Here is a 13,855-nt window from a genome sequence, read left to right as displayed (position 1 = left end):
GATAATGTGATTCATGTTCAAGATAAAGAGGAAAAGGAGAAAAATCGTTTGCGTCTAAGGACTTCAATTGTCACCGTTCGCTGGCTAGCACTTCAAGGTTGTGCCTTTAGAGGCAACGATAAATCTCTGTCTTCATCTAATCGTGGAAATTTTCTTGAATTGGTGAAGACTTTTGCAAACATGAGTACGGAAATTAATGAAGTTGTACTAGAAAATGCTCCCAAAAATGCCCAATATATTGCTCCAGAAATTTAGAAAGAGATTTTACATATTATGGCCAATAGAGTGCGACAGATGATTCGTAAAGAAATTAGAGATAAAGTCTTTTGTATTCTTGTTGATGAAGCACAAGATATATCTAAATGAGAGCAAATGGCCGTTATCTTGAGGTTTGTGAATAATCATGGGATTTTGACAGAAAGATTTTTTGTCATCAAAAGTGTTAGTGACACTACCTCATTGAATCTGAAAAATGAAATATCAAATGTTCTTATACATTATGACTTACAAGTTAAGAAAATTAGAGGTTAAGGATATGATGGTGCTAGCAATATGCGTGGCGCATGGAATGAACTTCAGGCATTATTTCTCAAAGATTGTCTTTATGCATATTATGTCCACTATTTTGCTCATCGACTACAACTAACATTGGTTTATGCAACCAAGGATGTCAGTGTTATTTGGGAATCCTTTTCTCATTTGGACAATATTGTCACTTCTTCTACTAAGCGTATTGCTGAGTTACGTACTACACAAAGAAATGAAATCGAACATATGTTGGCAATTGGAGAACATGATTCCGGAAGTGGGGCCAATCAGATTGGTAATTTGCAATGGGCAGGAGCTACTCGTTGGAGTTCTCACTATGACTCAGTAAAAAGCTTGATAGGTATGTACGCTGCAACTTGCAAAGTTTTTGAAGTTCTTAGTGACCATTCTCCAAATGCAAGAGCTAAGGCTGAAGTTCGTGGAATTTACATAAACATGACAAGCTTTGAATTTGTGTTCATTTTACACTTAATGCATAAAATTATGAAAACAACAGATACTCTTTGTCAAATTCTTCAAAGAAAATCTCAAGACATTTTGACTGCTATTACATTTGTCTCTACTACCAAAACTATCCTTCAAGAACTTAGAGAATGCGGGTGGGAAGAATTTCTTCATGAAGTGAAAGTTTTTTGCTCTAGAAATGAAATTGATGTGCCTGACCTTGATTGCCTATATAAGATCGGTCATTCTCGTCAGCAAACTACAGTTGAGCATTATTACCACTTTGATGTTTTTAATGTAGCAATAGATTCCATCTTGATGGAGTTAAATACTCGATTCAATGAGTCATCAGTGGAACTACTTTCTCTTAGTACAACTTTAGATCCTAAAAATTCATTTGACCCAATCAATAGTGATGATATTTGCAAACTTGCAAAGGAGTTTTATCATGAAGATTTCACAAGTCAAGACATCGTTGCTTTGGAGTATGAATTGGTACATTATAAACTTGATGTAATGCAAATTTTGAAGGTTTCAACACTTGTTGAGTTGTGTCAGCAATTAACTGAGAGTGGACGGTCAAAGGTTTACATTATGTTGACTAGATTGATTCATCTTATTTTGACATTACCTGTTTCTACCACCACTACTGAGCGAGCCTTTTCAACAATGAAGCATGTGAAGACGACACTTCGCAATAAAATGGAGGATAATTTTCTTGAAGATTGTTTGACACTCTATATTGAACGAGATTTAGCTAAAGATATAGATGTAGATTCTATTATAGATGAATTTTATATTTCAAAATCTCGTAGGGTACAACTTTGAATAGTATAATGTAATGACTTTTTTTTGTTATATATCTATATAATTTATTATATTTTTAATAATAATATATAATTTGTTATATTAAATTCAAGCCCACCCCAACTCTAATTCCTGGATCCATCCCTGGTTATAAGTGGAATGATTTTCATGAATTATTAGAGTTTTTTTTTATTTTAATTTCTTGTTGGATATCATGTGATTTATTTAAATGTGAAACATAAACATGCATGGAGTAGAAAAACAAATGGAGGACGAGATATTGGAAGAAGAATTAAACAAAATACTTAGATGTTTGTTGGTGGAATTTTATAGGATCTTATGTGTGTTGATTGAGCATATATCTTATTTGTGTAGTGAATATGTCCATCGTCCTTTAAGTAGATGTTATATTCATAGAATATTAAAAGAGGATCGAACACACTTTTGAGAAATTTATAGAATGCACTCTGGTGTATTTTTAAAATTGTACAACATCCTTAGAGAAAAAAATTCTATTGTAAGATACAAGATACATTTGTATTGAATAAATAGTTGTCATGATTTTACTCATTGTTAGTCACAATGCTCGATACTCTTTGATTCATAAAATATTTGATCAATCATACTATGATACTAGCCAAAACTTCAACAAAGTGTTGAAAGCATTAAATAGCATTGCAACATATATGATGGTTGAACATAAATCTGTAGATTTTTTCCTTACTTTAAAGTAATGAAATTCTTTTATTATTTTTATTACTACTATTGTTATTTATTGGTGTAATTTGTACTAACAGTTTAATTCAGGTTTTAATAAATGACAAGTGAGTTAAATTAGGTATTTATGTAATTTAACTGCTTTACCAAGTGTGCAGAAGTTGACGAGTCTAAAGGATCTGATACCAAGCTGAAATCTAGTTAGGTCTAAGGACTTGATAGTTGGTGCGAAGCCCAGATAGGCAAAGGACCGACCTGATATTTGGCAGGAAGTTCAATTGGGTCCGCGGGACCTGACGATTGGCAGAAGTTCAGTTGGGTCTACGGACTTGACAACTGGCATGAAAACCTGATGGGTCAAGAGGCTAATGACAGACAACAAGTTGGTAAGTTACTGGAGGAGAGTGACTCAGTGAGAACGCGTTCCGATTGAGGGTCAATAGGCGTCGATCCAGTTGAAGTCTACTTTGGATCTCTAAACTGAAACCTTAACAAGTCCCTGGTCCAGGGATGACAGGAGCTAATTATTATTACTCATTATTATTGTGCTAACACTTGTCTTGCAGGTTATTATTTGGTTTATTGGACTAACATATTTTGTAGGGCAAGAAGAGCACAAAAAGCCTCTGGTGAATAATACCCGAGGTGCCTTAGCATTATTCATGGAAGGCTCCTTCCGTGCATGGAAGACACCTTCTGTAAGATAAAATTCTGACTTGTTCGGCCACAAGGATCAGCTTTTTTAGGGATTAAGTTTTACACGTTGTAGGCGCCTTAAACTCTATAGAAGGCGCCTTCCATGGCCTTTATAAAAGCATCTCGACCAAACTTCAAAAATTAACTTATACACAAGCTTCTACGCATCCGATTGAGGTACCGACTACTCCGACTTCTTGTTGTGACTCTGCTATAACGTTGCTACGCATGTCTACCGCTGAGAAGCCATCCAAACATCGAGCTCGAGTCGACCGACTCCGAAAAAAGTGTTGGTAACTTTAAATTCTGTACTTAATTATTGTAAAAAAGATAAGTGTCGTGTGTTGCATTTGTTCTGACTTTCTCTTGTACTCGATTCCCTCTTCTAGCGGTTCCAGAAAAAGTATTTTAGTGGATTACCCATCGATAGATCTGTGGGACCTGGATCTTGGAGTAGGAGTCGCTAAAGACTCCAAATCAAGTAAAACCGACCGTGTTTGTTTCTGTCTTCTTACTTGTTTTCTTAATTTCTGTGTTTTTCCACTATGTACTTTGTTTTCAAAATTGAAAAAAAATAAGTTTTTTAAAACCACGTGATTCACCTCTCTCTCACGTACGACTTGATCCAACATTATTATTATTGTTATTATTTTGTCATTGTTACAAGATTGCATTGAAGTTAATGATGGCAATCATTTTCCAGCAATGGTACTTGGACATGATACTAATATCTATCATAATCATCATGGAATGATTTCTCAAAATGTTTTGACAGCTTGTAACTTTGATTTAGAATTCATATATCTACTCAGTGGGCGGGAGGGATCTGCCCATGATTCAAATGTTTTGACAGATGCTTTATCAAGAAATAACAGACTTAAAGTTACACAAGGTATATATATATATATATACAGACTTGATACTGTGCGCGACGCGCACAGTGCGCGACTGTGCGCGTCGCGCACAGTATCAGCGTTTTTTTTGTTTTTTTTTTATTTTTTTTAATTTTTAAATTAAAAAATGATTAAAAAATTTCTTTACGATTTTATTTATAGGGTTCAGGCTTTGGGTATAGTGTTAAAGCGTTTTTTTTTTAGATTTTACCTATAGGGTTTAGATCTTCTAATTAGGTTATAGTGTTTGGTTTAAAAATAAAAAATAAAATAAAATTAATTTAAGTATTTATTGAGTATTGTAATGTGTTTAAGGGATATACCTATATATTAAATTTTAAATAAGGAAATGTTAAATTTTTAAAATTCAAAAAACAAAAAAAAATAAAAAAAAAACAAAAAAAGCGCTGATACTGTGCGCGACGCGCACAGTCGCGCACTGTGCGGTCGCGCACAGTATCAAAACTCTATATATATATATATATATAATTTTATATGTTACTTGCTTATTTTATTTTATTTTATTTTATTTTCTTATAATTTTTTTAAATTACATATGTTATTTATATTTGGTCGTTTGATTCCACAAGCATGGTTTGATAGATAAATATTTTTTAGTGGATGGTGGATATTCGAATCGGTGATAATTTTTGGCTCCATTTCAAAGTGTGGATTATCATCTCCAGGAATTCACTAGCCAAGGTGTCACCTAGAAAATAAAAGGAGTTGTTCAATCTTCGTCATGTCTCCTTGAGAAATGTCATTGAGAGGGTATTTGAAATATTTAATCGTAGTTTAAAATATTCAAAACAACTCCTCTATTTTCATATACAACCAAGTCGAACTTGTTTTAACTTGTGCATGATTACATAATTTTCTTCGCAAGGGGTGTTATTTTGATAAATTTCCAATTGAACCAGATAATGAAGCTTGATTATCCTTGCAGAACATGTTCATGATGTTCAAGGGCGTAGACAGGGCTGGGCTTTGCTGGGCTCCAGCCCAGTGCAGCTCAACAAATAATCCAGTGCAGCTCAGTAAATAATCCAGTAATTTTAGTCCTTAACTTGATTATGATGGGCTGGACTTTGCTAGGCTCAGCGTTTTTAGCCCAGGGTAGTACAACTAGGTAAGCATCCCAACAATTTTAGGCTTCAATCTGGATACACTGGGCTGAGCTTTACTGGGCTCAGCTTTTTTAGCCCAGGATAATTGTTCAACCTGGCTACGCCATTGATGATGTTGATTGTTTCGATCAATTATTTGATACTTAAGAATAACAACAAGCAAATATCAATGCACGGAGAGATGCAATAACGAATCGAACGTGGAGTGATGCTCATCATATTAATAATAACGAGTCTTAAATTTTTTCTTTCTAGTAAACTCATAAGTTTCCATAAAAAAATTTACAAATGTCTACAAAAGTCTTGTAAAAAAAGTCTATAAAACTCTATGAAATTCTTTTTATAACTCTATTCTATAAAAATCAATAAAAATTTATCGACCCCACAAAAATTTATCATTAAAAAAAATAAAAAAAAATATTAAATCTCTGGATTAAATACACCCAAAAGGAATAAATCATGAGAAATATTTGTTTAAATCCAGCCATTCTTTATGTAGAAGAGGTCAGACTTTGCACTCATTGAAAATTAACATTAAAGTCTATTACAGCAAACACATATATACATGTACCAACCGTGCCAACTTATGAAAACGTGGATCGCGACGCAAGTTAATATTTGACAAAAGGTCATATGTGGTGGCCCACATGACCGGGCCCACAAATATTTATAAAGAGATAAATTAAAAAACTAAAAATGCAGTGCAGCGCACTAAAATAGAGTTGCTCTTGGAAGGGGATTGTATGAAAAATGCAAGGATCAAATGCTCGTTTATTGACGTTAACGAAAGAGCCTTAATCAATTGAATTAAGTATCAAATTCGGGCATGCACTAAGAAGAATTTTTCATATTTACACGTGCAAAAAAATGTTCAATGGAATAATTACAGACTGACATGCTAGTTTTGACTTTTGAATCTAAAACACATTTATGCACTACAAATGAAAGGTTCAAGGGTGAAGACTACACTACAGTGTATGCATTCTTCATGTTTTATCGCTCTTCTGAGTTGAATTTGTTCCACGCGTCCTGCGTCATTAGAAAATGGTGATTAGTTTGTACAATAAAAATAAGGCAGATGTAAGAACAGCAAAAACGTTTATGATTCCTGTGCAAGCTTGATTTTCTAATGCTAAGAACTAGTCACTAATTTAGGAAAAACAACTTGTGTAAGCTTGATTTTCTAATGCAAAGAACTAGTATTAATCTCCCACTGCTGCTAACAAGACAACAAAAGAAAACACTTTAACAACTATCTAATGCCACATGGTTATGCATTTTCGATTTTATTCCTGTATGAGAGGACTTGCCTTGAGAAGATCAAAAACCTTCTCACAAATGTACTTTTGGCGAAGGCTAGCACCTCTTTGCTGTAATTTATCAGGATGAACATAGAGTGTAGCTTTCCTGTAAGCTTTCTTCACAGCAGTAGCAGCAATGACACCTGTCAACGAAATTGGCTGCCAACCACTCTCAGGCCCAAGGATCTGAGAACAAAAGCCAATGAAATGGCTGAAACATCAGCAGCTCCATATTTTCATGCAAAATCTATTTCTGACTACTAATGGAACTCATGAATTCTCAGTGGCTGAAGCTGGCTATCAGATTGGAATGCATTTTAAAGGACTAATGAAGCTCCACTAATAAAACTTTATGAACTAGTGTGACATTGATTAAGCACAATGAAAAGATACAGATACAGTGATGCAGATTGTAAATCGATCCCATATAAGTAGAACCATTTGATATGCTACTGGTCTCACTAAAATCAAGATTAGAACAAACAAATTTAAAAATCCCATGCAATTCCTATATGAAAAGATAAGTTGCTTTCTTTGATTTAATTCTCTTCAATTCTAACAACTCATATCATGCTAGATGGCGAGTTTCATGTGATTCTAAAGAATAGATTTTTGACAGTTCAAAGCAAATGGGAAGTGGTGACTTGAACTGCTTTTGTTCCAACTGTCAAACGTACAATGGGCAAACAGAAGACCAAAAGAGCCTGTCCACTGTCCCGAATAAAAATTCATAACTATTAGAATCTGGAAACAACAATTTTTCAGATTTTGGATCTTTTAGTACATTTCAACATAGTTATTCCAGAAGTTTTTTTTTTTTGATAATCACTAATTCTGAAGGTAACGGCCATGCCTCTTGGTTCACCTATCTCTATAAGGTTCGCTATCAGCCAATTCCAAAAGATAATGTAATTTGCTACAGATATTGTATTGTCCATTTGGGTGTACGATAAATTAAAACATTATATTTTCTCCTGCAAACGTACTTGAGTTGGATTTCACTCATAGTATTGAATAAGTCTAAAAATGTATTCATGCATACTATACAATTAAAAATTGAACGCTCTAAACAAATGCACATACATATTGCAGAGTCGACAACAACGCACGCAAATTTCCTTCCTTTCCATTTGACCATCTTTTGATATCAGGATCCAAATACTCAGCCAATCTCTGCAAGTAAATATAAACATAAATATTAAGCAAAATTGGATCTAGTATATTGATCACAAACAATCCATTACATTTCGCTCTGCTTGCTCCCTTTGAGCAAGAACATCCCGCAAGTTCTTCTCAGCAAGAGCATTTGCCTGACACAAAGAAACACAAGAGTAAACAGTGTTAGAAATACTAAATATGAAAAATGTGATCCTCAACTACCAAGAAAGTCCAAATCAGACGAAATGCACACCACGCGTTCAGCTGTTCTTTGATGCCTCTCAAGCCTAGCCTTATTCCTGAGAGATGATTCGTCCTCAGCTGCTTCTGATCAATAAAAGAACCCAAGTATCTCAAAAAGGGAGAGAGGCTATGGATATTCAAGTATAAGAAAAACAATAACAAAGACATGAAAGGCTCACAAAAAGAACTCTTGACAATAATCCTAACATAGCTTACTCTGGCTATCCACAAATGAATATCCTTTGGAGTTGCTCGAAGAATCAGTATTGTGAAACTGTGCACCAGTAGATCCATCCTACATGTCCAACCATATGAAAAAGTCAGAGATATAAAAACTGTACTCTGAATAATTAAGAATCAAAACAACCACATACAACTGTTGCAAATATCTACTTAAGGCATATACATGTTTACCTTATTCCAGGGCTTTGAATGTTCTTCTGTTCCATTTTCTTTACTCATTTTATCCCTGTAGAAACCGTTTGGTCTCTCTTTGCGTTCCCTACCATTTCCAGCTGCCTTTTCAGCAAGTGCTCTTTCTGCAGCACGCCCTCGAGCTTCAGCAATTGCTCGTTCAACAGCAGAACGCTCTGCCTTTAATCTAGCTTCTTTCAAAACCTGCTCAGCTACTGATTTTTCCGCAGCAAGAGCATTAGCTTTATCTACCTTCTCTTGAGCCTCTTTAAGTGCTCTCTGTCGAACCTCAGAGGTAACCCTCTCTACAGCATTTCTTTCTGCCCTTTCTTGGGCTTTGGCATGTGTCCTTTCATGTACTTCATGAATTGCTCTTTCCACTGCAGCTCTGTCCTTCTCTCTCTCTTTCTCTCTCTCTCGTTCTTCCTCTTCTAATTTCCTTGTACAAATTCCTGATGATTTATTTTCTTTTTCCATGACTTCACATTCTTTATCTTCTGTCTTCTTAAAGTTGGAAGTGATCTTTGAGGGCCCAACATTGTAAATGTCTGAAGCACCTTGTGGTGATTGTAATTCTGAGATACCATCACCATTTTCTGACCGAGTATCCGAATATTTGAACAGGAGGCAGCACCTGGCATCTGAATCTCTATTCACGATATCAATGTTATCTAGATTTGCATGAATCTCTCGAAGCTTTTTGTTTTCTCTAACTTCCTTTTCTCCTTGTTGTATCGTTTGCTCAGATTTTTCAAGCAAACAAGACTCTTGAACTGCCTCTGGCGTCTCATCACATTTCTGGTTTTCACCTGGTAGTTCATTTGCTTTGAATTCATTGCAATCTTCTGAGCACCGACCATCTGCTTTTGCATTCTCAGGTTCTTCATATGCCATTACTCCAATTCCTTTTTGTTTCATTGAATTCTCTCCTATTTTATCTGTATCATGGTCAACTACCAGTCCAGATTCATATTTCCCAGAAATGGATGACTCTTTATTCAAGTGTGGTTGTACCCTATCTTCCTTCAGAGTTTCCACTGTATTTTCATCCATTTGCACCGGGTCTGAGTGACCACCTTCAACTTGCTCTTCTGAAACATCTGGGTTTGCATGAATATCTCCAATCTTTTCATTTTCTCTAACTTTCTTGCCTCCATGCTGTGCTGTTTGCATCTCAGATTTTTCCAGCAAACAGGACTTAAGAACTGCCTCCGGTGTCCCATCATGTTTCTGGGCTTCCACTGGTGGTCCATTTGATTTGAACTCATTGCGATCCTGAGAGGAGGCACCATCTTCTTTTGCATTCTTAGGTTCATACGAAATTACTCCAGTTGCATTTTGTATCATTGAATTATCACCTATTTCATCTGTGCCTCGGTCAACTACCACTCCTGAATCATATTTCTCAGAAATGGACGACTCTTTCTTTGAGTATGGTTCCTCCCTAACTTCCTTCATAGTTTTCATTGTATGTCTATCCATTTGGACCAGGTTGTTTGAGTGACCATCTTCAACTTGCACTTCGCTTGATGGATTTATAGAATCATCAGATTCACAAAGAGCATCCAACTCTTTCTCTGCATCAAACATGCCAGATACAAATGCCATCCTCATTTCCTTGTCATTTGGAACAACACCTATCATGGATGCATCCAGAATAGTACCATCATCGCACTCTTCACTGTTTGAATTATCTGCAGTGAATTTCTTCTCAACTGTTCCAGATTCAGAAGTTACTTGAGTAGTTTCTAATTCTAATGTATCTGACAATATCATTTGGACTGACTGAAAGTCATGTAGATTGTCTTCAAATTCATAGTTGCGCTTAGCATCTTTTGACTCCTCAAACTTATGGATGTCAAATGTTTCCAGATTTTCTTCATTTCTAACTGCAACAGAACTCTTATCAAAAGAGAATGGTATGCTCAAATTTTCACCATGAACTTCTTGAGCCTCTTCAAGCTTCTTGTTTTCCACACTACAAGAAATGTGAGTATCCTTAAGGATATCAATATCTTCTTGAAGCTGTGGCTCCATGAGAACCACATTATCTAGATCTTCAATTGGTTCTCCCTTGCAAGAATCGTAATCATCTTTCACATCTGTGGCAATCTTTGGCCCATCAATCTTTTCTATATCTGCATTCAAATTATTATTGCTTTTAAATTCAGATGGCAGTGTAACCTCTTTATTGTCATAATGACTATCTTTGTTAATGCTTGTAGTTCCTTTCATCATTTTCCTAATAGGTTCCTGCACATGTACATGTTCTAGTATTAATGATTGTTCTTTGCTTGCTATCCTTGACTGTTCTCGATCCATCATCTTCCACTCCAGGCATTCCTTTTCTGGAGCTAAACTGTTTTCTTTCATCATCTCTTGACCATGTTTAGACATTATCACATCTCTTGCTGTATCCCCAACATCCAGATCTGCCTTTAAAACATTGGTGATATTTCCTTTCTCTGAAGGAATGTCATCAATCTTGCCCTCTTTTGCCAGCTTTTTTTGTGTTGTAATAACACTGGTGTTATCTAATAAAAAAGAATATTGAGCAATCTTCTGTTCGCTTATGGTTTCATGGTGACTCTTCTTTCGGTTGAGATAATTTACACGTTTTCTCTCCATCAACTCCCTTGCACTTTTTAATCTTGCTTCAGCTAATTCCATTGCTTTCTTTATTGCAGCAGCAGCTGAACTTGCATCAATGTCTACATCCAAGGAAGGACCATCCCTCATGACAACTTGTGGTGCATGGATTTTGGAAACAAACCCATAACATTCAGGATATTCATTTCGTTGAGATGAATGGTGTCCATCTATACTGATTTCCACTTTAGGCTTTGTCTTTAAGAATGGATGATTTATTTTGTTACATGCTTTTGGAGGTGGTCTTCGTGGTGGTGGTACTTGCAAAGGTTGTGTTTGGAGACTGACATCTACAACACTCACATACATAGCATCGGAAGATGTTACATCATCATTAGTGACTGAATTACTGCTGGAAGAATGTGAATGGAGATCCAAATTTATGTGATTAAGCTCTGAAGCAGAACATAGACTGCTACATTCCTTAATATCTGAGATGGTTACATTTCCTGAGGTACGTAAATCAACATTGTTAACCTTGCTAATTGGAGCACCAGGTTTTGGCATTTGCAAATGGGTAGTACATTCAAGAATGGATCTAGGAGGATCAGATTTGTGTGATTGTCGTCTCACAGCACCATCATTGCTCCCATTATTTTTCACATTATTTGCCAGGTTATATTTCCCAGAATTATGATTCAAAAGATCACAATTCAATGGGAAACAATCAAGATCATCTTCAATGCAATTCACATCTTCCAGAGAATATTCAGATTCTTTAACGGGCTGACCATTAATTATTGGATTCTCAAAGTCCCTGTCAATGGCGAATGGAAACCTAGTGACTAATAATCATTATTCTAAGAAAAATAGTCTTAGTGGTGTCTAAAAAGACAAAATTTAGTAATCCTCTTTGAATCTCCCAATCTAACTAATAGCTAGTTTTAAACTAGTTGATTTTTTTGATAATTCAATGTATGCAACAAAAACAAAGGAAAGGGGAAATGGCATTGATCTGCTAATTGAGACCTAGAGATTAGCATGCCAATAATGAAAAACAGAGAGAGCCTAGGTGAAGGGTTTTCTAAGTGGGCAGGAGTTATATTTTGGAATTCATTCAGCGCAATAAAATTAGCAAGAAAGAAGTGAAAAATACACAATGTATGTTATATTGTAACCATATCAACAAAAGCTAGATGCATAACGTACTCCTACATCTTCTCATACTTGTTCGTTATGCATGTAACCACGTTTTCTAAACCTTTACTGCCAGCTTCAGGAAGGAGAAAGCCATTAGCCGACAAAAAGGTGATCTTTTTTCACACAACACCAACAAAATACCACTCGACAAAGACAGCTAACAAAAGAGATTCAGAAGCACACCTCCCGTTCGCGGAACCGACTTCCACGCCCCGACTCGAGGAAAACAAGTCCTCATGCGGTACAGAAAATTCCCGAAAGTCCAAGTCCCCGAAGACCTCAGAGTAGTCGAATCCAGGGCCGTCGCGCACTACGGCAATATCACCGTCAAGGCCGTACGTCTCCGGGGGCAGATCGAGGAAGGGGATGCTGCAGGAGGTCCCTGAACCTCCGAAAATCTCCGCGTAGTCGTCGGGGCGGGAGGGGAAAGGAGAGGCGGCGAAACGGGGAGGACCTCCGAAGACGTCGACGTAGACTGACGAAGCAGGCTTCTTGGAGACACGTTGCCCCTCCATGGCTGGGAGGAAGAAGAGGCGCGGTTAGGGTTTCGCTTGTGCCTTCCTTCAGCGGTCTTCGCCGTCGTCGTCTCTCGTAGTGGGAGGAAGAGAAAGGCGAAATTTTTTAAGGCGAGCGCTCTGGCCAGTGAGGTGACAGTGGAACACAGTGAGACCTTTTATTTTTATTTTAATTAATCGAGGGAAATTTTGGCGAGCATTTTACCAAAATAGCCCTCTTTGAATAGGTATGTTTACCGTACACAATTAGCTAAATTTTCCCTTTCGAAATTTATTGTTTATGACACAGCTGCTATTAATTTATAGATGCCGGTGGGAATACGTGTTATTTAGTTTATAATATGAAGGTATAGAGGATAATGACGGTAATAATTAAGGGTCAAAATTTTACAAAAGTTTTCATCATCTTTTGAAATCCCTCTTAATTAATGACGTGGGAAATATCGAATAAAAAATATTTTTAATTATTAATTTTTGTCTTTCGTGGATTTGCTTCTCCAAGCTGGAACAACAGATCGTTGGTGGGACCACTGTTCATGTGCCATAGGAGGGCACCACCAAACCCATTCGCTGTCATACTTGAATTTGAATTTGAATTTAAATTTGAATTTAAATTTATATTTGCATTAATTCATCCATTCTATAAAGAATGCGCTGGAATTGGGGTGTCATTTTTCTTTGCTTCTCATGTTTTTCTGGGACGTTTTTTTGTTTCTTTGTTAGAATTATTTGATCGCTTTTTTGGCATTTAGTTATTTTGGTTATATTTTGGAGAAATTAAATTTGGGGGAATCCGAGATTCAATGGGCCGGGCCCAGTTGAGTTGGCCCACATGCAGTGTGATATACCTGGATTTTGGGATGATCAGATTTTATATCACCTCTTCTCGTCCCTATTTATTATATTTATTTAGAATATCATTTTATCAATCATATTTTTAATTTTTATTCTCATCCTCATATTGATGAGAATTGGGAGGATCATATATTCATCTTCATATCTATACTCATTTAACAAAAGTATATTATAATTAAATATCATATCAAAAAAATATAATTCAACAAAAAAATGTATGATTTTCTCATAACTTAATCATATTCAATAAAACATATTAAACACAAAAAAAAATAGTTAGTGGGTTTTAAAAATTCATTTTTTAATATTTAAGTAGATATTTGAGTCGAATATGAGTAGGATTCTAC

At 35.9% G+C, this 13,855-nt stretch overlaps 2 protein-coding genes across 2 annotated transcripts; one reads left to right on the top strand and one right to left on the bottom strand.

The window, feature by feature from the left end:
* Positions 1-552: 552 nt before the first annotated feature.
* On the top strand, positions 553-1,821 carry LOC122031644. Its single transcript, XM_042590735.1, has one exon. The coding sequence runs from the start codon at positions 553-555 to the stop codon at positions 1,819-1,821; it is 1,269 nt and encodes a 422-aa protein (XP_042446669.1).
* Positions 1,822-6,027: 4,206 nt separating this feature from the next.
* Positions 6,028-12,792, bottom strand: LOC122031123 (auxilin-like protein 1). Its single transcript, XM_042590204.1, has 8 exons — positions 12,322-12,792; positions 8,350-11,755; positions 8,152-8,230; positions 7,946-8,019; positions 7,779-7,844; positions 7,618-7,707; positions 6,544-6,720; positions 6,028-6,262 (listed from the first exon to the last, which is right to left on the bottom strand). Exons 1-8 carry the CDS (start codon positions 12,651-12,653, stop codon positions 6,227-6,229), a joined length of 4,260 nt encoding a protein of 1,419 aa, XP_042446138.1. The 5' UTR covers positions 12,654-12,792; the 3' UTR covers positions 6,028-6,226.
* Positions 12,793-13,855: the final 1,063 nt, after the last annotated feature.

The sequence above is a fragment of the Zingiber officinale genome, chromosome 11A (assembly GCF_018446385.1).
Source record: "Zingiber officinale cultivar Zhangliang chromosome 11A, Zo_v1.1, whole genome shotgun sequence".
Lineage (NCBI taxonomy): Eukaryota > Viridiplantae > Streptophyta > Magnoliopsida > Zingiberales > Zingiberaceae > Zingiber > Zingiber officinale.
This window is presented reverse-complemented; position numbering and strand designations above follow the sequence as displayed.

What these genes read in the sequence shown, in the direction of transcription:
- LOC122031123 (XM_042590204.1), bottom strand. Translation starts at nt 12,653, where the DNA reads ATGGAGGGGCAACGTGTCTCCAAGAAGCCTGCTTCGTCAGTCTACGTC. An exon ending in GTCGGTTCCGCGAACGGGAG is followed by an intron (nt 11,756 to 12,321) that starts GTGTGCTTCTGA and finishes CGCCATTGACAG; the next exon opens with GGACTTTGAGAATCCAATAA. An exon ending in ATTCAAAGCCCTGGAATAAG is followed by an intron (nt 8,231 to 8,349) that starts GTAAACATGTAT and finishes TTGGACATGTAG; the next exon opens with GATGGATCTACTGGTGCACA.
- LOC122031644 (XM_042590735.1), top strand. Translation starts at nt 553, where the DNA reads ATGCGTGGCGCATGGAATGAACTTCAGGCATTATTTCTCAAAGATTGT.